The sequence below is a fragment of the Syngnathus typhle genome, linkage group LG6 (assembly GCF_033458585.1).
Source record: "Syngnathus typhle isolate RoL2023-S1 ecotype Sweden linkage group LG6, RoL_Styp_1.0, whole genome shotgun sequence".
Lineage (NCBI taxonomy): Eukaryota > Metazoa > Chordata > Actinopteri > Syngnathiformes > Syngnathidae > Syngnathus > Syngnathus typhle.
The window spans coordinates 5,800,587-5,822,760 of NC_083743.1; the positions used below are offsets into that span (position 1 = coordinate 5,800,587).

The 22,174-nt window shown below is 44.2% G+C and overlaps 1 protein-coding gene across 1 annotated transcript in view; it reads right to left on the reverse strand.

Annotated features, from left to right (window-relative positions):
• The window catches only part of nectin1b (nectin cell adhesion molecule 1b), a 61,586-nt gene that overhangs the window by 10,397 nt on the left and 29,015 nt on the right, over positions 1 to 22,174 (reverse strand). Inside the window, exons 3-6 of the mRNA XM_061280816.1 lie at positions 9,579 to 9,950; positions 7,601 to 7,900; positions 6,770 to 6,887; positions 3,756 to 3,907 (exon numbers count right to left, since the gene is read on the reverse strand). Coding sequence (XP_061136800.1) covers positions 3,756 to 3,907; positions 6,770 to 6,887; positions 7,601 to 7,900; positions 9,579 to 9,950 — 942 coding nt within the window. The remainder of the gene's footprint in view (positions 1 to 3,755; positions 3,908 to 6,769; positions 6,888 to 7,600; positions 7,901 to 9,578; positions 9,951 to 22,174) is intronic.

The following is a 22,174-nucleotide window of genomic DNA, read 5'->3' on the forward strand; positions in this document are numbered from 1 at the left end:
GGACAAATATCCGACTGCATCCCTAGCAGGAACTCTGAGTGTCAGTATATTGTATTTTTCTTGAAATTTCCGATTTCCTAGTTATTGGAACAGCCTCAAGATTGACAGCTTTGACAGACTTCAGCCAGTCTGTGACGGTGACCGGAATAGGCAGAAGAAAAAATAATGGAAAAATGGACAGATGGATGGATGGAAGCTAGCCACAACTATTCCACACTGTTGCAAAGATGATACACACAGTTGAATTCACCAGCCAATTGCGGATGCGTACAAATTAATCTTGACCTTTCCAATTTGCTGCCTTGATTGTTGAGAATTAGATGATCAAACGTTCCCAACTTCAACAGCCAGCTGTGCATAGATTAATTTTAGAGCAACTATTTTGTTTCCGGGGTTGATTAGCATATCAGTAAATTTTCATTGACAAAAATTTAAGACCTAAGATTTGAGAATTTGCTTGATTAAAAGTAGGTAACATCAATATATTGCCAGTTGTGGGCGCAATTTATTCGAGTCCAGCTATGTAGTTAGCTGCTAACCTAGGCGATAAGAGAAGCTAGTATCCCCATATCTATAGTAATAAGTATGGAAATTTGGCCAAATTACAATTTCACTCGGCTAATTTGCTACCGAGACAAGCTAAGCGACCAGGTTTGTTTAACATCCGATGCCCTTCTCCAACGAGTTGATTAATCGGAGCGGAGTACCTGTCGGCTTCCCTTCTGTAGAGTTGTGAGCGAAATGGGAATAAGCAATTTGTTTTGAAGAAAAACAGGCCTGTTTTTCTTTGGTTTATCTTAAGGGAGAAGTGATTAAAAGACGAAGGTGCTTCATTAGATTGCAACGAACGACGCGCGTCCTTGGAGGAAGCGCTCCGTGCCCGCGTGACTCATTGCGGTTCGACGCCTCCCCCCCCCAAACTAATTGAAACAAGGTGCTCCTTGGCCGTCGCTATCTGCTGAGCGCTGACAAACGGTGGGGCGAAGAGCGAAGAGCTTGATTAAAATTTGCCTCTCTTAAGTGCTCCATCAGCGTTGCTTCCCGGCGCGGTGAAAACAGATTTCCTCGGATACGCAACACCTTGTCTCGGACGTTTTATCTTGGCGAAAAGTGGAAGCAGGGATGTTTTCCCTGGCAGACTTGTACTGCTGTGTCAGTCCACGCTCATGCATAATGCACATCGCACGCAGCGACCGCGCATTCGAATAACATCCCATTTTGATAGACGCCGGACGTCTGATATTTTCTGTCAGCGTCTCGGGTACAGTTCGGAGCCGGCGGGAAAAGGCCAAGGCGTGAACGCGTTATTGACTAAATATGAAATGATTACATTTCTGCCCTTTAAAGCAACATTTGGAAATCAAATGTAAGAGCAGGTAAACAAACTTGTCTGGAAGGCGAGAAACAAGAATTGACCGGAAGCCGACACCATAAAATGAAGTTATTCAACCACGAGAAACAATCTGTTGACATTTTCCAGACCGCAAAATCACATTGCTGCGGACTAATGCTACCTGTTAGCAGGTACGCAATATTAGCTACCAGTTGGTTCAGGAGTCTTCTCATCAAAAGATATATAGCACTTTTTCTTAATCAGTAAGGCGCTAAATGTTAGCTTTACATGGACCTGAAAATTTAACAGAACCTAATACCAAAAAAGTGCTATTGAAAGAGTCGAGAGGTCCTTTGTCGCTAAGCACTCGGCTAGTTATATATAATGTTCGCAATGTTAATCCCTTTTGTGACACACTACTAATCTTGGAGCGAGCAGAAATCAAGCTGTTAGCATTTTAGAGACTTCAAAATCAAATCGCTCCGGATAATGCTACCTGTTGGCAATGACACAGTTAGGTGCCGACAAGTCGCTGCTAAGCTTGCCCCAAGAGTCTTCGAATCAAAACTTAGCATGTCCTCGCTCGTTCTATCCCGACAATATGTTGCTACACATTCGCATTTCATCCAAAGAAAAACCTTTTGCATCTGTTTTAATTCAAAACGCTTAAAAATAGCTGTATGGAACTCAAACGTTGAGATCGTAAACAATCTTGTCTGAGACAAATAAGGATTCCCCTGGAAACTGAGGTGCTTTATGTATTGTAAACAATGCCAATCGTTTTGCAGACAGGTCATGTCAATATTTAGATGAAGCATTCCAAAAACAAATAATTACTTTGGCATTAAGGTCGTTAGGTTAAACAGGCTTATGAGGCTCTTTGCAAATGTACTCTCTTGAACGGAAAGAGTTTAAGAACCTCTGGCTTAGAGCGTGTCTTGCATTTGCCGCTCCAGATAACAAACAAGGAATTGGCATTGTACATTACGAAAACAAGTCTCGACCTGAATCGGCCCAGGAAACAGTTTCATCTCCCCGTCACGTAGCACCTGCAATGTCGAGGCGCGTGGGCATGTTCCGGCAAGCCGCCGCATTCCTCGCCACATCAAACGGCAACCAACCCTGTGTTTGACAGTCATCTGTTACCCTGAAATTTGACAGGCCGGCGTGTTGGAACTCCCAGCAGCTATGTTGGGTTAGACTGTGACCTTTCACCGCTCATATAAAAAAAATTGTGAACCTTTGGGAACTTGTCCAAAACAGATTTTTTGTTGATCAAACTTGAAAACAAACGTTTGTTACTTCACCAGCCACCAGTAAGAACAAGTCAAGTCTGTCCTTACTCGTTGACTAGCTAGATAGGTTGCGCCTCGATTGTGCTTTATCGACCGACTCGCACTCGGCCACTTTCAGTGAGCTACGCAACCAGGCAGAAAAACCAAGTCGTGCATTGAAACGGCGTATGCAAACATCCAGCAGCTGAATGTGCTTAAATGAAGTATCGTCTCTCTAGAGTCACTCAGCACAAAGACACAGACGGCGGCAGTAGAACAAAGCGTGCTCATTGACAATAAATAGAGAAAATGACTTCAGTGGCTTTTCCTCTTTGTCTTTGCGTCGCATTGTGTGGCGTTCAGGGGCCTTTCGTATGAGCCGATTGCTTCCTCGCTTTCCTGTCTGGTGACTAACGGCCGCCTCTCACACCTGAATTATCACACAATACACCCCCCACCTCTCCTATCAAGAAAGAATAGCAAATAAAAATAAAGGCACTGTATGACAAGTTGTTCCCGAGACAGGATGTGAGTCACTAACTAGAGTGTTGGTACAGCACCACCCCCGCCTGGGAGGAGCGCAAAAAAAATCCATACGTTTAAGTAAGATGTTTCTACGCCCACCACGATGTTGCTGAATCATCCGTCAATAAACCCGCTACCAACTTCCCCAACGTTATTCAGGGTTGCACAACACTGGTTCATTCCCGCACTTTTATGATATTAGCATCGACGTATCATCGGCTACATCCGAGTGAAGCTAGCTTCTCCAATTTTGTCGCTAACCAATGAAAATCTCAAAACAACAAAAAGCTCACGGCGATGGCATTTTGGCAAACCTTGTCACTTAGCCAGCTAGCGCTTAGCGACTGCGGATTTTTGGCAGCTGCTTAGTCACTTAAGTCCTTCCAACACTAGCAACTTGCATTTTTTACAACTTCTTTCATTTGTCAGCGCTAAGCAATTGCTTAGCGACCCCACCGGTCGCTACACAGTCACTACCACACTCATTCATGAGCAAGCTGTTAGCAAAACATAGAATCGGAGACGGCTTGTAGCTTTGTTAGTAGCTTTTTGCTCTTGCCAGTTATGAAGCCATGCCAGAGAACGGCAAAAGAACAAGAAAGCGCCGAAGAACGGCCGCCTACCGGTGATGTTGACGTCCACGATGCCGGTGCGCGTGCCGATGCCGTTGGTGGCGTCGCACACGTACGTGCCGGCCAAGTCGTAGGTGACGGGGCCCTTGAAGAACAAGCTGTTGTTCTTGATCTCCACGTTGCTCGGCAGTGAGCCGTTCAAGCTGGAAGGTGGAGGGAAAGAGCGTTAGAGAGAAAAGCAGAAAATACGGCACCGCGCACAGATCGCGACCATCGTCCATCTTTCTAAATTACGAGGGAGGCCCCAACAGGGACGTTGCACACTGAAAGCTGAAAATTTATACGAGAAACAAACATCCAATATAGTAAATAAAAAATGTCCTGAAATAAAATGAATTGTAAAAAATGTCAAAACTGGAAAAAAAAAGACATTTCAATGACAAAAAACAAAATATAAATAGCAAAGACACATATTGAAATAAAATGAATTGTACAAATGTCAGAAGACTGAAAATGACGTCAGTATACGAGGGGACTTATAGGTTGTGTTTCGGGGCTTACTTTGACAAACGGCTTATTGTCTGCATTTCATCAGGTAAGCTAGCTGCCCTGCGGGAGATTAGAAACCAGGAAAAAAAAAAAAGAGGAGCATTCGCAGGGCAGAAAATGGGGAAAACGTAGCGTGCATGTCTACGCAATATTAGACAGAGTTGCATGTTGAATGTAATCTGTCATACTTAATGACTGAGCAACCAGATCCCAATAGGTATGCTGCGGCCTGAGGGGGGGTCGTTAAACAGGTATGTAAGTGGGAGATGGAGTCAACATTTGTGTTCGGGGGGCTTACTCCCCCCCTACCCCGGAAGACCAACTGATGAAATGATAACCTGTCAATGAAGTGGCCTCAGGTGTTTGCCGCCACGGCAATGCTTCCGCTCGCTTGATCAGGTCATGCATCGGATAGCCTCTTTATTCATTTACACGTGAAGGAGGGGCCGCCGTGCCTGTTGCGGCCGTATCGATTTCCAACAACAAGTCGCCCGTTTCCTTCGTTGGCTTCATTGACCGCGAATGGACGAGAGTGTCGGACTCTGGCGAGTGCGCTTTGACGGTCGCTGTATTAACGGGAGTCCATTTCCTCGTGTTTGAAATCTTTAATAACATCTAAATAATGGTTAACATGTGTGTTTTATTGTTTTGACATTTTTAGTACTGACCGTTTAACATTTTTGACACATTTTGACACTTTTACTATTGACAGTAGTTAACATGAAGGATTATTGTTTGAATTTGAATGCGGTTAACTTTGTTTTTACACTCTTAGGTGGGTGATTGTTTTGACTTTGTTAACATTAACAGCAATTCAACAGACCTGAAATATGATGTCACGCTAATGACATGAATGTCAGTGGATGCCCTGACACCTCTGCTATGTGCTAAGTGTGTGTGCGCAAGCCCTGGACCAGCCTGTTCCGGACACTTCCGTCACAGCCTTGCGCTGACCTCCAGCGCCGAGCCCAGGGGAGCCTTCACAACAAATTTGGCGTCTGGCTTTCAGCGCCGCAATGGCCGTCCCCTCCGATCTGTCAGCGCCGCGCCCTCGTCTTCCTAGATCACATCTCTCCTATCTGCCGCATTTGATCCCCCCTCCCCCGCATCGTCCTTTGAGTTCTTTATCCGAGCTTCTCTTGCTGAGCGCTAGCTTGATATATATGCACGCATACATAAAAGCGCTAACCGGAGGGAGGCTCACGCCGTGGTTACGATGATCAATTAATCTACGTCTACTCCGCTGGCGTGACTTATTCGTTCACCTCGCCGCCGCTGAGCATTTAGCGCATAAATTGCCGCATTCATCTCTGTGTACTTGGGCTCGACGCTGCTGTTTACAAACAAAAGAAGCCACGGAACAGTTTTTGTGCTATAGTGCGAGAATACAAAAAGATGAAATCGTGGGAAACGTTAGCAATATTTGTTCCTATATGAACTCTAGCATGTTGGCATTCGATCAATATTAGCAGCTACGAGGGTATAAAAAAATAAATAAATAAATAAAAAATATTACATTGTCAACTCGTGAACAATTTGAAAGAGTCTCTGAATTTCCATTCAAGGACCGAGATTGGAACTGTTGTTTGTTTTTGGCATCATTGCTCCAATGGAGCCATTGTGATCGGCCTCGGGTCAGGCTTCTTATCGCCATCAAAACAAACAAGCCACCGGAGAGAAGTAGCACGGCAAGGACACTGAAGATATCCTAGACGTGTTTGTACAACTCCCAAAAAAAAAAGTGTCGAGCATGATACAGAAACTTTGGTCAAACGCACGAAATTTGAGGAATATTTTGATTGCGAAATGCTTTAGATGGATTTAAGAAATGTGTTTGTAAAATGTGTCGCATGTGGAATACTAAGAAATGTTACAGAATTACTGCAATATGCCATGCAGTAATGTTATTTAAATCTTTTACTTCCGAGTTTTATTGATGGGCACAATTGCACCATTTGTGAGACAGTCAAGACTTCTTTAGCTGTTTATCAGGAGGGCTGATTGTTGCGCTGTGTACAGAGCGCATCGACTGCTATGCGACGAGGCCCTGCTGTCATCATTTTAAAAATGCTTCGCCACACGGAGACCAAGCTGAGCGAGCCCACTCATTCTGTTAACTTGACTTCATTATGCGCTTTTATTATGCTTTATTACCCGCGGGGGGTGCAAATTTGTCATACATTAGCCTGCCGTGTCTGCTCGGCACAGAAACCTTTGCAAAACTCAAGAAAAAAATAAAGGAAGAAAATAGAGCTGTGCATCACTCTGCATGAAGCTTTAAAAAGAAAATGTTAAGAACGACAAACGAATAAATAGGGGAAAAACAAACAAACAAAACCTTTGAGTATTAAAAAAAGCCAGCCAAAAAGATCATTCGGATAAAAGAAAAATAGCTTAGGTGAAGTAAACAGACAAACCCCAAAATAGAATAACATAAAAAATGTATAATGATAAAAGAATAATAAAGATAATAAAAAAAGTAGAGGTTTTTTTTGTGACGTGTGGGCACCACTCACAGTTTCCATTGGTAGATGGTGACCGGCGGGTTGGCATCCGCCCGGCAGGTCAGCTGAACATTCTGGCGGTTCAGGTACCAGTTGGCGTCAAAGCCCTCGATCTTCACCTCGGGTTCATCTGCAGAGCGAGTACAAGAGGGAGCCGGGTCACACAAACATGCTTTTGTGGAAAACCAGATTAGAAAAAAAAAATGCAGGAATTTGCTTCCACTCAAAACAAGCGTGTTGAGTTCTGTCCTCGCTGCTTGGCTTCATACCGAAGTTCAGACGGCAGTCTCTACTCATCACGGTCGTATAATTTGTCAACAACTGATTCATTGCCGGGAGCTACATGCTGGTGATATACTGTACAAAACGTTTGACTTGGTTTACTGAGAGCAGCAAAAATTCAAGCTGCCAAGTGTTTTGTTGTTGTTCGAATAGCACGATTAATACTGCTTAACGCTAAACAATATTATTCTTGCTGCTCTGGTCGCCTCTAATCTTCCCCAAAACCCAACAAATTTCTGTAATTTACTCCTCAATAAAATAACCAAAAATATTCATCCAAAATCCAAACAAAATCTCAATATCCTGACCAAAACCGTAAATATAATTTTTACTCCCCTTAAATCCTAGAAAATTGGAAAAAAATAAAAATTCTATCACCGTCCCAAACCCTCCCCCCAAAAAATCTAAAAAAAGGATTAATTGGTGACCAGAATGTATTCCTGCTAAATCATCATCAAAAAATTAATATTGGTCAAACCCTATTTAAAATTGATACAGATCAATTGTTCTGATAGCCCAAATGTCTCCAAGGACAATAAAAGCAAATAAGCGGATGCTTACACTGCACATTGAGCACCACGCTGTCGGTGAACCTCTCGTTGCGGTAGGTGACGATGCACGTCAGCTTCTGCTTGTGCGTTTCCCGGCCGGGCACGACCACGTAGTTGCTGCGCACCGTCACCGTGCCGTTCTGGTTGCGGATTTCCTGGAAGGTGGCCTCGCCCTTCAGTCTGGTGTCCCAGCGGATGACACTGGGCGGCTTGCCGTTGGCCGACACACACGTGGCCACCGTCATCTTGCGGCGCTGCGAGCGGGCCACGATGGTGGGCGTGGTCAAGGTCATGCGAGTCATTGGGCGAGCTGCAGAGGCGGGCACAAAAATATTTCTTTAGGGGCCAACTTAATTTTTATTAATTATGCCAAAAAAAATACAAAGTTTTACCCCTACCTTTGATAATTGAATTAATTAAACAAAAAACTTTGTACATGACGTGCGTTACCTCCCAGGGGGGCGTGCTAAGTAAGCAAAGACGCGCTAATCAAGAAACGTTGTGCAGTGTTCTCAAAGTGAAAATGCAAGTCTCGCAGATGGAGAAGGCCAACGTGCGCACTCATCTTATTGGAAATCCTTTGTGAGGTGCCAATTAGCAATCTCCACTTAGTGCACGCTTGATCTAAAGTAAACGAAAAGAGGGTAGGCTCTTGCGGATGCGAAAGAGCTCAGCACGCTCTAAAGAAGCGCGCAAAGGGGCTCTCGGATCTAAAACGAGAATCTAAGAGTTGTTTGGGAACAAGGGCCACTTGGGGGTATTTCTTTCTTTCAAAGGAAAATGCATCAAGCCTCACATATTGGCTTTGATGAGAATCAATTCTTGTATTTTCTTCTAAAACCAGATGATTCAAGCACAAGTGGGTCCAAAACCTTTCAGCCTAACCGGTAATCTTCTTGAAAAGTGGATTAATCAAAGTTTTCCAGCCGAGTTTAACTCATTCACAATATCGCATGTTTCGCTTTCCTAGAATTTGCTTTCCTGGACATCGCAGTACCTTGAATTAAAATTCAAAGGAAATCAACTCTACATTTGGATTACAGAGATTCACCGGATTGGAAGAAGACATTAGATTTTATTAACATCAAATGAAAAAAAGCAACAAAGTAACACCCCAAATATCTTTTGGAAGGAAAAAAAATATAAGCCTAGTTAGCTGGCTAGCCAACGACACATTAGTTCCAAGACAGCTAGTTAGCCAGCTAGAGACAGCTTGAACTAGTAGTTGACTAGGTTAAATTAGCTAGCTAGCCAACAACACATTAGTTTCAAGACAGCTAGCCAGTGAGCTAGTAAACTAGCTAACTAGAGACAGATCGATACCAAGGAAAAGCGTGCGCCCATTGGAAGTCATTAAGTTACATGGTTTAAACATAGCTGTAACAAGAATATAACACAGAAGCGTGCTGTAGATTCTTCCCGAATCCTGCAAAAAAAAAAAACAACAACACTGTGGTGATGAGGCGTTCAAAAGGAGCGCCTCACCCCAATTATCGCACTCGACCCGTGGCGGCGTCACCGTCAGAAGGCGCGGCGGCTGACACAGAGGTTGCGTTTATGCAAACTGTAAAAAGTATTTTCAGACAAAAGTCTTCAGAGCGGAGGGGGAAAAAAAAGTGCTGCTTGCCCAAGGCCTTCAAAGGCAGTTTGGCCACACAAGCGCCGAATTCAAAATGCGACGATCATTCTTTAAACGCTTCACTAAATAGGAAAATGTACCTTTGACCTTGCTTTATCTGACTCGTAAGAAAAAAACATTCAAGCATTTAGAAGACTAATTCGACAGAAAAACCTTTGACCCTTATTAAAAGGATCTTTCAGCAACTTATCATTTTTGATCAATGGAAAAAAACATTTTTATGGAAGAAGCTCACTGCCATCCTCAAAGCAACTGGTAAATATTCTCAAAATTCAAGTTATTCTCTTTATGAAAGAAGAAAAACGTTTAATATCTTCTAAATGCAACATAGTTATAAATCCCATCTTACCAAAGACGGTGAGGTTGACCATGTTCTCGCGGTTGCCCGCCGGGAAGGTGGTGTACTCGCAGATGTACGCCGCCTCATCGTACAGCTGCAAGTTGGAGAAGACGATGGTGGTGTCCTCCAGCGAGGGCGTGCGGTGGCGCACGGCCGCCTGCTTGAAGCTGACGCGCTCCTTGAAGGGCGCCAGCACGGAGACGCCCAGGGCCGGGTTGGCGATGGCCACGTTCTGCTTGGTGCCGTTGAGCAGCTTCTGCCAGGTCACCTGCGAGATCTTCACCGGTGGGTTGCTGTTGATGAAAATGCAGCGCAGCTCCACCTGGGAGCCCACGAAGCCCGACTTGCTCGAGTCCATCTGGACCATCTGGGAGCGGGCACCTGAGGAGGTAAAGATGAGAACGTTCGTCAGGAATTGCAGCCAAGTTCCGTGACGGCAAGAAACTGCGATCTGCTTTCATAGATAAAATTCAAATTCAAAACGGTAATAAAACCTACATTGAAATCCCCAAAAAAGCTTTTTAGTTTTTTCACTCAAAACTATTAATGTCATGTCTTAATGATGACATTTTTCTTGAAAAGTATCATCTTTTTTTAATTCCCCTGCCATTTACCTCTGCATGATAATGTTTAATTGGCATACAGATTATGAGAAGGTCTTTGGGAAAAAAAAGAAAAGTTTGTAAAGGCCTTGCTGCACAAGCAAATGAGCAAAAGCCTGACCCTGGGACGCCCATTTACCGCTGAAAGTCAAAGCCTGCTGTTTAGGGACGTGCATAGATAGCAGTACAGTCGCTTAAAATGCGCTAAAAGCCGAGGGAACATCGGGGTCCGCCGTGGGTGTCGTTCCTGATGAGAAGGGAGGCTTCCCGCGAGAAGCAATGCATCGCTAATGAACGAGGGCGACCGGCTGACGCCAAAGTCGCCTCGCCGGCGTGTCGTTTCCCACCGACTGCCTCCTCCTCGTGTAGCGCCAATGCTATTGCGCTTTTAATTACCTCCGACTCGCTCCCACGAACTGCCTGCGGCCATTATCAACCATGTGGAAGCTCTTAATAAACGTAATGGGAGCATGCGCATAGAGAAAAATCAAGCTAGCTCGTTTGTCGCCGACATTCAAAGGCTTAAGTTATAAAATGAGGAAAAAAAAAGTATGTTTATTTAACCCACACAAAATAAGTCCCAGACTTGTAGCCCTTTTAATAGCCTAGCAAACAGGCTCGCTACAAGCTAATTTGAGATTATTTACACTTAATGTCCGCACAAATGGGAAACGAATGGTCACTATCTAAGGAAACGTGGTACTCTAACGGCCCCATAAGAACAATTAAGTGAATTAACGTTATCTTTCGTCGGTCACGAAGCCAAACGCCGGCCTGACAAGCGCACAACAGCGTGCCGTCACGTCCAGCGGTTTGCCTCATCCAGCTTTGTCTTTGCTGCATCTTTATTATCAGTCGGCCTTGATTAATGTTCACTTGCAGGTGAAGTAGGATGATGTCCCATTTCCTCCCCCCCCGGGCGTCTCCTCCTGAGAAGCCTCGGATTTACAAGCCGGTTGTAATCAGCCACAAGGCGCGAGCCAGCAGGACTAGCTGCGAGGGGAAAGTCTTGAGTTAACGACTCATAAAGCCACTGCTGAATCATGTCGTAAAAGCTGAGAAAATTTGCTGTGGTACTTAGCAAACACATGGACCCAAAACAGAAAACCTAACCCAGGCCTGAAACAGTCACTTCAAACCCTAACCGGTTTTGAAACCCGAATTCCAAACTGTAACCCAGTTTTGAAATGCTAATTTGATACCTTAAGAGAGTCTGGTAAATGCACCTTGAAACTCTAAGATGGGCTGGAAAGCTCAATACATCCTTGAAACCCTAACCCAGGATCACATTTTAAACATTTACCCAGACTTGAAGCCCTCTACCAAACCTCAACCCAATCCTAAAATCATAATTTGACTTGTTTGGAACCTTGAAACAAATCTGAACATTAACCAAAGTTTCAACCAAAGGTTAAACCCCTAACCCATGCCTGATATTCTGAACTAGACTTGAAACCCTAATTGGAAACTGATGGCTAAACGAGATAGAGAGATAGCGAGAGATGATCACATCAGATTGACAGGTGTGGCTCTGATGTGTCACGGCAAACTTTTCTGTCAAAGCCGTCTAAGCCGCAGCAAATAAACGGCAGCGCATTCCATCTCCGACACACTCATCACTTGCGTTCTGAGGCGGAACGTTGTGAAAAAAGACCAATTCCATGCATTGTTATGGCTTTCGCTCAAGCGCCGCCACCGCCGAAGAGACTTAAGTGACAACCTTTGGAAGTTAGCAAGCGCAACATCATCTTTCATTTCCCCCTCGTCCCCCGCATCGCGTCTGCGGAGATTTGGACTCGCACCACCCACCAGATGACAGATTGATTCACTAACCCGCTTTGACAGCGAGGACTAGCAACCTTGTCATATGTACCTTGAGGAACACCTGTGTCCTTGCGCACCTCTGCTCTGCTTTATCACCGCTAACATTAGCCGGCCTAACGCTAGCAGCCGTGAGATATTTCAGGAGACGGCAAACGCAATTTAGCGCCGCTTTAAGTTGGATCTGGAGCTCCTTCCTCAACGTTTAAAAACAGAACCGATCAAAGCCGTTGATGGCAACTGCTATGAAAACATTCTACGCTAACTTTTTGTAATATTTACAGACGTGTGCTAACGCCAGCGCTAAAGCCTGATATATTAGCTCGTCAATTAAAGGGATGGGGGAAAGAGATTAAAGGTGAAACACCATCAGGCCAAATCGAAGGAAAGCCTAAACCAGGTTGTTAACTTTGATCGTTATCTTCTCTCACCTTGAGGGTGTTGAATACAATTAATTGTCAGGTACATATTTAACATTATGTGAAAAACAATAGAACAAAGGGTGTGAAATTTAGCACTCAACACTTGCTTCACTCATCTCTGTGTGAAAAATAGCTGATAAATGGCAGCTCTAATAGGCTGATTTGAAAAGAAACCATTACAGCTGTGTTCTTGATGCTGCGAAACAAACACGGAAGTCAAACTTTCCGGCAGTATTAAGTTAAAGAATAGCCCAGACGCTCACTCGCCTCGCTGAGTTCTGTGAGAAAGACCCCAGCTGCCACTCCTGTGCCGTTGCTATTTTCCAGAAATATTGGGTCGGTCATGTTCTTTAAAAAACACAAAGCCTGCCAGACCCACAAAATACTGGCAGGAGATTTTCTGGTGTGAAATACTGCAGTCCCTCCCATCATCTTTGCTGCTCTTCCTCCTCTTTTTTTTTCAACAGACTGAAGCTAATAAACAGGCCCTCGCGCAAATGGAAACCAGAGGGCTACGCGTAATTACGCAGCCACAGAGCCCAGATCCCCGCTGTCGAAGGGCCAGGGGGCGCCCACGGGGACTTGAAAACTGGAAGAGTCCTCGCCTGACACGGTGGAGCTGTAATTACAGCGTTACATGGAAAAGGTAGACTTTGGGATGAGTCCTGAGAGAAGGGCGGCGATTGAGGGAGATTTATTATCACGTGGTCGATTTAAAGCCGAGACGGCAGAGGACGTCCAGAGGACAAAGAGAGAGTACGAAACACTTTCAGGTGAGCCCGCTGGGATCGAAAATGGGGCGTCATTAAAGCAGCCGCAGTCGTCTGGCCCCCCACTGATAGTGACGCTCCCTCGGCCTTGCGACCAAGCATTCAGAACCGGTCGGGTCCAGCAAGCGTGGGCTTTGTGTTGTCTGGCAAAAAAAAAAAAAAAAAAACAGCCGTCTCTTAAAACCGCCTTCCCACTTTCTGATAAGAGCCGTCACAAGTACGATAAACATGGGGGAACGGGCTCGACTCGTTTCTCTCATGTGGCTGTGGGATGTTTGCTTTTTCATCTCGGCTGCTGGGAGAGAACGTGTGGGCCAATCACGTTGTTCTGTTCCTCGGTCTTGTGTCAGCGGAACAATAACTGCGGTGGTACCTTCAAGTGTGACCACAAACCAAACTGTCGCCGTCGTAAAGTTTGTTTGAACTGTACAAGCAATGTTTGAAGCCACGTTAACATTCGGAACTGTTACGCAAAATTACTTCTCCATTTGTGTTTTTGTCCTCTGTCACACCCTAAGAGAGCACAAAAGGACAACAGTAGGAGCTAAGGTTAGCCTGGGTTACATTTTTGTAAAAAAAAATAAACATTTGTAAGTTATTAATTTAATCATTTTATGGGATGAATTGGAAATAATAAGCAAAAATCATCTCAAATCCACCATACCAATCACAAAAAAAACTAAAGTTACTAAGTTGATCCGAAGGTGCTGTCAAGCTAGCAAGAAGCTAACACTACTCAGTGCTAATACTACTCAGTACTACTTGGACACCATCTTGCCAAACATCAACGTTAACACTTTGCATTAAAAACGAGGACACCCTTCCCCCTAAAGCCTTTTCTTTTTTTTTCGTCATGAAACAAGCGCTCCTTGGCAGTTACGCACCAATCCAGCTGGCGGGTGCCCAGCCAGCTTTTCATAAGACAATTATTGGCTCGTTTGCTGGCACGCTCATCCCAGAAAAAAACTCATTTGCGCCAGAGTCCAGGCATAATTCACGGGCCGCGACGTTGAGCGAGGCCAAGACGAAGTAGGACCCGTTGCATATTTCAGAGGAGACGCTCATTAATGTCGTCTATTTAAAGCCAAGCCAGGGAGCTTTGGCGGACAAATGGCGTGCTCGGAACGCTAGCGAGACGTCGCCGTCTTTTCAAGGGTGACGTGAACTTTACGCTGCGTTTAAAGTAGTGATGACAACACCTCCAGATGGGCGCAGCTGGTGAACCTTAGCGTAAACGTTTTGGTTAGTGGGACACGGAAGGATCAAACACGATGCGACCCACTCGGGATAATGAGCGTTTAATGCGGTCGCCGTTCCCACGACGACCGTGCCCAGGGTGTCCTCATTGGCCTCTGGCCACACATGCAGCTATTGAGGGTGGCAAGAGAAATCTTTGAAGTATCAGCTTTTATGGAAAAATCTCAAAATGATCACGTAAATCAAATTGGGGGGGAAAAAATGGATACCTAGGCGAATTCCCTATTTGAGGTTTGGCAAAGCGTGAAATGGCTGCTTCGAAACAAAATGGCTGCTTTCTTGTTCATTTTCGGGCACGAGTCCTTGAGACCTTTCATAGCATGCCCAACAAATTCATCAAATTTCATGTCTTTGTTCATGAGAATGTTTTCCAATTACAGTTTATTTCTTTAGTTGTTGTGAATTAAAAAAAATAAAAAACTTCATTCGACAGCACACTATGGAAAATTTGCTTCATGTTTATCAAGAGATTTATTTTTATATCCTGTCATGAAACGATTAGCAAAAATAAGAGAAATATTCTGTGGTTCAAGTGAGGTGCATTTTTCTCATGAGGATAAAACACCAAATCCCCATTTGACATTCAATGTCACAGATCAGACAGTTTTTTTTTTTCCAAGTGGCAATTTGTTTTCCCACAGATTTATTGCGAATCCTCCCGCCCCTTTTGTTTATCGCTCGTGCCAATTAGCGCGCTGCCGCTGCTTTGTCAGTATTTCTTCGTAACTGTGGCACTTGTCGAGGGACAGCAGCATTTTCTTTTTTCTTTGAAATGCGACATTTTGCAATTTGTGGAAAAAGTTCATTCACAGCCCGATGAGGTTTTGATGAATAAATTAGACTTATCGGGAAAATGTGCTTTGACGGCAGTGCATTTAAACGATGACTAATTAATGACAAAACATTCTTCTGTTCTGGCAGAAAGTAAATAAGAGACTTTTTGTCTACTAGGGAAATTAGTTCATATGACAAAAGCTTTGTGTAAACAAAAGAAAGTCTGTAGAAATAATAAGCGGTGCCGACAAACAAATACGATGACAAGGTAGCAAAGTAACTGATGAGATGGTTCAGAACACAACTCGCATTTCAGATGTTTCTTGGACCATTCCAAACCATCCTCACTTCAAAATGTTCATCATCAAAATGTTCGGTTCATTTAAAAGCATTTCTGTATTTCATATTGTCCAAAACAACTTCAGCGTCACATGAAGCTAATTCATTATGTGGCAACATTAGCATGTCAGCAACGAGCGCTTTCAACCCAAATGACAGACTGGACCTGTTTGAAATGGTCCAGCCACCTGCTTTTCATTTCCAACGCGCAACCCACCGAGAACAATGTAGCATCTGCTGCAGCGCTGTAAACGTTAATGATTATCGACAGTATTTACGGCCTTGGGCCAACGTCCCGGACTGACTTCTATCTGCGGCAAACGGTTGTTTGTTTTCAGTGATGGCTACGATCCCATCGATTCTAAGTAGGGATGTTCGATACTACTTCTTTTCAAACCGAAACCAGGACGACTGTTTACCTTTTGAGCAATGATACTGAGCACCGATACAGCTAGCATCACATTTCATTTAACACAATTACAAAAACATTTGTGCGTTTTGCTGAAGATGAGTCAAACTGCAGCAGTATAGCGCCAACTACTGCGGAGGAGGACTTACTAGAATTTTTCCCCTGGTATTAAGTATCGGTGGCTGGTATCGTCATCTTCTGTGAGTACCCAATACCTTAAAATAAGGCTCGATACTGATGTCCAGAATATACCTCAAACAAAAGGAAGCCGTGGCAGTAATTTGTCGCATTTTTGTTGCTAGTTGCAGTTTTTTTTTTTTTGCAATAGAACATCGTCCGGCCTGGGCAACGCTTGACTGTAGTAGTAAATGGTTACCATGGCAACGGCATTTGACTGAAACCACACAAATAAAAATGCCCAGAGCATCTTTAAGGCATTCCAAATGTCAAGGGAATTCATCAGTAGGATGGCTTTTCATGACAGTTCAGCGGAAAGCTGATTCGCCGAAGCGACGCAACGCTGCAAAACACGGCAACTCCATTTTGTCAATTTGGCTTTTTGCAATGGAAATACATGCGCCATTCTCATTCCTACAGAAGAGAATTAGGGCCACATTTGACACCATTCTTATCCATGCCACATCTATGGAATGTTTTTTTTTTTTTAAATAACCAAAATCACCACATTTCCATGGTAATATTTCCCCCCAAAAAATCTCAGGTTAGCTTTTTGCTATTTGCTAGCATACACATTTTAGCACTTGAGCTATTTTAATGAGAAACGATACATAAATTCAGGATCAACCGTATTTTCCTTCATTTCACTTCATTTTAGCTTTTCGGCATTCAGACTAGACAGCATCTTGACACAAATTACACTCTTGAGTTGTAATTAAAGCTTTCTTGTTTACAGACGACACAGCATGTAGTGTAATCTGGGATTTTGCTCATTTTTAACCACAGCAAAGACACACACACACACACACACACATTTTTTTTTGTGGCTAAATAAGTGTAAACAACGCCCCCCAATCCATGGAAGTACTCCCCCCCCCTCCTCCACCCACCCCCGTCTCGCTTCTCCCCTGCAGCTTAACTAAACAAGGGCACAACCGGTTTCGGTGCGACGACACAAAATAAACAGTGATGACGCAATGACCAAATGGTTGGATGACATCACCCACTGATACCCGATACTCAGGGACCAACCGTCTGAAAACAAGAACAGATCCTGTGCATGGGGGTCTGTCCACCTGGTGAACAAGTAGGCTCTCTAATTCGTTCCGTTCTGGACATGAAACTGACGCATTAGTGGTTGAGGGGGGAGGGCGCGTTGGGACTGGGTTGGGTTAGGTAATGCTGTCTAATGGAGCCGTTGTGATAAGAGCAGTAAAATAAAATTAACATTTAAATAAGAATAAAAAATAAAATAAGTGTAGTATTTGGACATTTAATCATCCATAAGAAAATTAGAGGATTAAAATCTTGCCTACATTAGCCACAGCCTGAATATGAAATAAAATGTATTTCATGCAAATAAAATACAAGGTACTAAATAATATAATATTTAGGAGGGCCTAAACATAAATAATTAAATATTCAACAATGTCATCCTTCTATTTGACCCTAATCAGGCACCATAAAATGAATTGTAACCAAAATAAAGTTGAATATTTATTGGCTGAAGAAAGTACGCCGAGGTCTTCGCGTACACAAGCACAGTGGGTCCATACACCCACTGCGAGGTGACCTTTACAAATACTCAACCAACCAGTTTTTTTTTTCTTTCTATTCTGTTTTTCTTCAAAAAAGGCCAGCTTGATATCTCCAATGTCTAAGGATATATATGTACACATGCGGAAGACCCCCGCTGTGCGCCCACCGGCTTTATTAAAGTGAGAAAAGCATACTAGCCTCCAATCAATATTTGATAAGAGGAGCGCATCGACTGTCGCCGAAAGAATCGTGCGTATCATGCATTTTTAAAGACGTGCGAGATGAAACAAACAAGGGCAGCCATCAAAGCGCATGCCTAATGTGCGGTAGGGACCTATGCAGGGCACGCTCTTCCTCAGCTCCTAAAAGCTCCTCCTCTTCCTCCAGCTGGATCCACCGTCTGCTATCAATTAGCTCATCGCGCCTGGATCGGCGACGTCGTGACCTGCACGCGTCGTCGCGTCTGCGCACGTGTCGGGAGGAATTAAAGGCAAATCGACGCGATTATGAATATAGCCCCCCCGCGGGTCACGTCGTTTAGGTACGGATTAGCGTCCCGTGTTTAGCCTTAGCTGATCCACTTAAGACGTGTTTTAGTGCGGAACCTGTTTTTCTCTTTATTGAAATCGGTTTTTCACACAATGAGAATGAAGGTGCTATGTTATCGGCGACCCTTCATCTGTGGCTGTAGTCCAAATCAATTCACTAGATGCTATGATATTTTTTACAAATTGATACGAGGAATGTTACAAATCACTTCTTTGGAGGCATCGTTAAAGGTAGAAGATTTCAGACCTGTCCAGTCACCAAACGCACTTAATCTCTCACTAATCTCGTCTCGTTAACCGCAGTGCTAACAAAATGCTAACAAAAAAACACTAGCGCAGCGCTAGCACATGGCGGTGGTGGCGGCTAGCACGAGAACACACCAAGCTTTTCAGCATAGCGGCTCAGCCGCCAACCTTTGCTGTTTTCATGTGTGTTTTTGATCGTAAATCTCGGCGGTTGTCGCCAGCTCTCCGAGGCCGGGCCTGAAGCGTTTCCTAAACCACGACCGCAGCCCAGTTTGACGAGGCCAGCGCGGCTCCATGTTCCACATACATATGAGCATTGGAATGCTGGCCGCGTCGCATCGCCACATTCGCGCCGCGCCGCATGTGCTCTCCAGCTGCGAGTCCTACTCGCCACTGTCACCCTTCCCCAATGTACTTTTCTCAAGTAGTTAATCAAAACCCAGCTGGAATAAATAACGCCTCTTTGTCACAATCCAGTTCACTAATAAAACTGTCCAGTTCTGGTGACAATCTTAAGAGCTGTGATTCTCAAACTAGGGCCCCAGTTATCTAACTCGGATTCTGGCCAATTGAAAGCTCTGATATGATTGTGATAAATGGTGACAAATTTGATATGAATTGTTGCTGGTTTTAAGAGCAAAGAGTCAATGACTACAGAGGTGTTCCTATTTTTTCAAACATAATGAGACGTTAGGATTGAGAGGGGGGCTCTTGGAAAAATATCAGTCCTGGACCCAAAAACTTCAGAAATTGAGCTTTCAAGGGGAAGGCGGGGGAACCACAAAGCCACAGCAAGAGGGAGAGCGAGTGCAGCTTGAAAGTAGCTTCGAGTTACTCGCATACCCGCCGCTTGTTAGATGTCTGACAATGAGTCGCGACAGGCTGCAACCTGGGCCGACGAGTCGTGCGCCGGATTTCAAGCGATGCGCGCCGCCAGAAAAACAAGACGCAGAGAAAAGGATGGCAGGCTGAGCTCAATCTGAGGGCGTCTGAATCGTTGGGCGAATCCGGGGTGTCGAGGGTTTGCGTAGCGCCGTGGTGGGTGGGCTGTGGGCACGGGGAAGGGCAGGAAATTAACTCATGCTTCCCCCCCAACCCCCCGCTGTCAAAAAAAAACGAGGAGTGGGATTCACATAGCGCCAGAGAAAGGAACCATAATTGCAAACAGGGCAGCTCGTACATCGGAGTAGGTGGGAGGGGGTTAAGCCTCCTCTCATGTTGCGGGTCAAAGTCGGCCATTTTAAATTGAAGAATAAGATAAGCATACAAACTCCTCTGAAGGCCTTATAGCTGTCTTCATTTTTCACATATCTATAATCATTTTTATGAATTTGCTAACAAGATCCACTCTTTCAGCCCGCTAGCTCAATGCTAACGTAGCCATTAGGTCAGAATTTAACCCATGTCATGCACATAGTAACTCTGGAACCTTAATCCCAGTAAAAATTGCAGTATTCCATAATGTCCCCCACACACACACTCAAAAGCAAACCCTTTATTTCCTCCCCGATTGAACACACGCAAGGCACAGAAAAGTGACAAGCTCGCAGGTAACAGTGCACTGAGCGGAGGTAATTGCGCACGTCATGCATTTCGAGCGCGGCCAAATGCTAAGCGTTTGACGGGCGCCCCCATTTGTGCGTTATCAGCGGCAATAAAAAGGGAGCCCAAATTACCCGGCAAGACGTTCGCTAGTCAAAGGTCGTCGCCAGCCGCCACGAGACGGCAAACGGACCTGAATGTGCTGCGACTCGCCAAGCGCTTTGATGAAACAAAGGCAAAAGCATCGCTGACACATCCTGATAGCGTCGTGCTATTGATCACGAGGCGGCCGAGTGAAGCGGGCGAGATCCAGGAACTCAATTAGGGCGTGTTGGAATCACTGTCACTCACCCCAGGAGAACCAACGATGCTAAAGTTCTGCTTTTTCCCCCCCTCCTAGATGAGACAAAACAGCCTAATTAGAATTCTCAAAGCAGACGAGAAGGTTTGCTTTGTTGTGTCACAGAGGGAAGGTTTGTGAATCCGTGGCCTCTTCATGTAGGACAAGATGTTTATCTCCAAATCGAACATCCTTGGACTAGCTTGGGCGTTTGCAGTTCTTTTTTTATTATTGTAATGTACAAGTATATAATTATTTGTTTGTGACTATTTAATTCAATATATTTGCATTTGGTCATAACAGTCAAATACTTATTAATAATTAATTAATTCATTCATTCTTAATTTTATTATTAATTTGCTATTATTAATGTATTAATATTTATTTTCCGTCTTTTTTTTTTTTTTAATTTAGACTTACCCACTACCTTAAATTTCCTTCTATCAGGTCGCCCCCCCAAAAATCTTAACAGAAAGCGAGGACGTGGCTCTCCAATGGAGCGCTTATCTTAATTCCCCATCATCCCGAGTAAATTGAAATGTCCGCTTGTGGATTATGACTCCCGGACAGCACGACCGGTCCATGTCGGACCCTCGCTCGCTGATGGAACTTAATCGAAGAGGTTTCAAATGAACTCGAGCATCTCTTTCATGATCTATAATCCCTCAGCGGGCAACCGAAGACTGAAACGTTATTTTTACCAGTATGTAGAAAAGGATGAAAGAAGATCTGACTCTGCACATTCTGGCGATGGGGGGAAAAAAGCATTTAAAAGACTAAAATCACTTTTAAAAAAATTAATAAAATTAAGATAAAACTAGGGATGTTTGATAGCACTTTTGAAATGTCATCGGATTCTGGAAGTCCTTTTAGCAAGACTTAAAGGCTGAGCGTTAGGCGTCATGTTGCTACGTGCACTTTGATACGCAGGAAACCCATGCAGGGTTTGTTTGTGCTGCCAAAAAATAGAAAACGTCCCTCATCGATCTTGGGCGAGCAAGTGAGGTGGGGACCTCCTCGGCGCGTACAGACAGGTGTTGTTCGATAGCCGTCCCACTTTCTTTGACCTTAAAGCTTTTAATCAACTCGGCCAGGGAGCTTGTCAATCCTGTCAAACAACGCGCGGGGCGTAAACTGGGGGAGGCAGGACGCCCGGGCCTAGAGCTGCAAATAATACTAGTGTGATGTGAGAAAAACGTAACCTTTCGGAGAAGAAAGATAACATTTGCTCAGGCTAAAATGTTACAAGGATGAGGGCAGGGTGTTTTCCAAAATAGTCATAAAGTCAAACTGTCACAACAACAAATTCATTAGGGGTGTATCAAAAACTAGTGGGACCACATGAAACCCTCTCGACCTGATTATTAGCATAATTTAATAGGATGGTAATGCCACTGAAGTGAGACCCCCTATTGCTTTTACAATAGTATTTTCCATCAGGCTTATCAAGGGTCGTGATACATTTTAGAGTCAATTTAGGCTCAACTGGAGATCATTGGGTGAAAATAAACAATGAGATTAATTCACATTCATGCCTGCTGTTACAGCAATAAACCGATTTTTGTGATTTTTCACTTGTCACATCATCAGGCCCTATCCCCTGCTAACAATGCTAACAATTTCCTAGCGATATGATTTCAATAGTTAACATCTCAAGCTAGGGCGACTCAGACACCTTTTATCGTGTTTCATCAAGCGGCTCGACCTTGAAGGCCAGCTTTTCCGCCGCCGTCGGCTGAAAGAAGAGAAGGTGCGTAACGCGGGGTTGGCTTGGTCGCCATTCAATTGCCGTCCACTTAAGGGAAATTTCATAACAGAA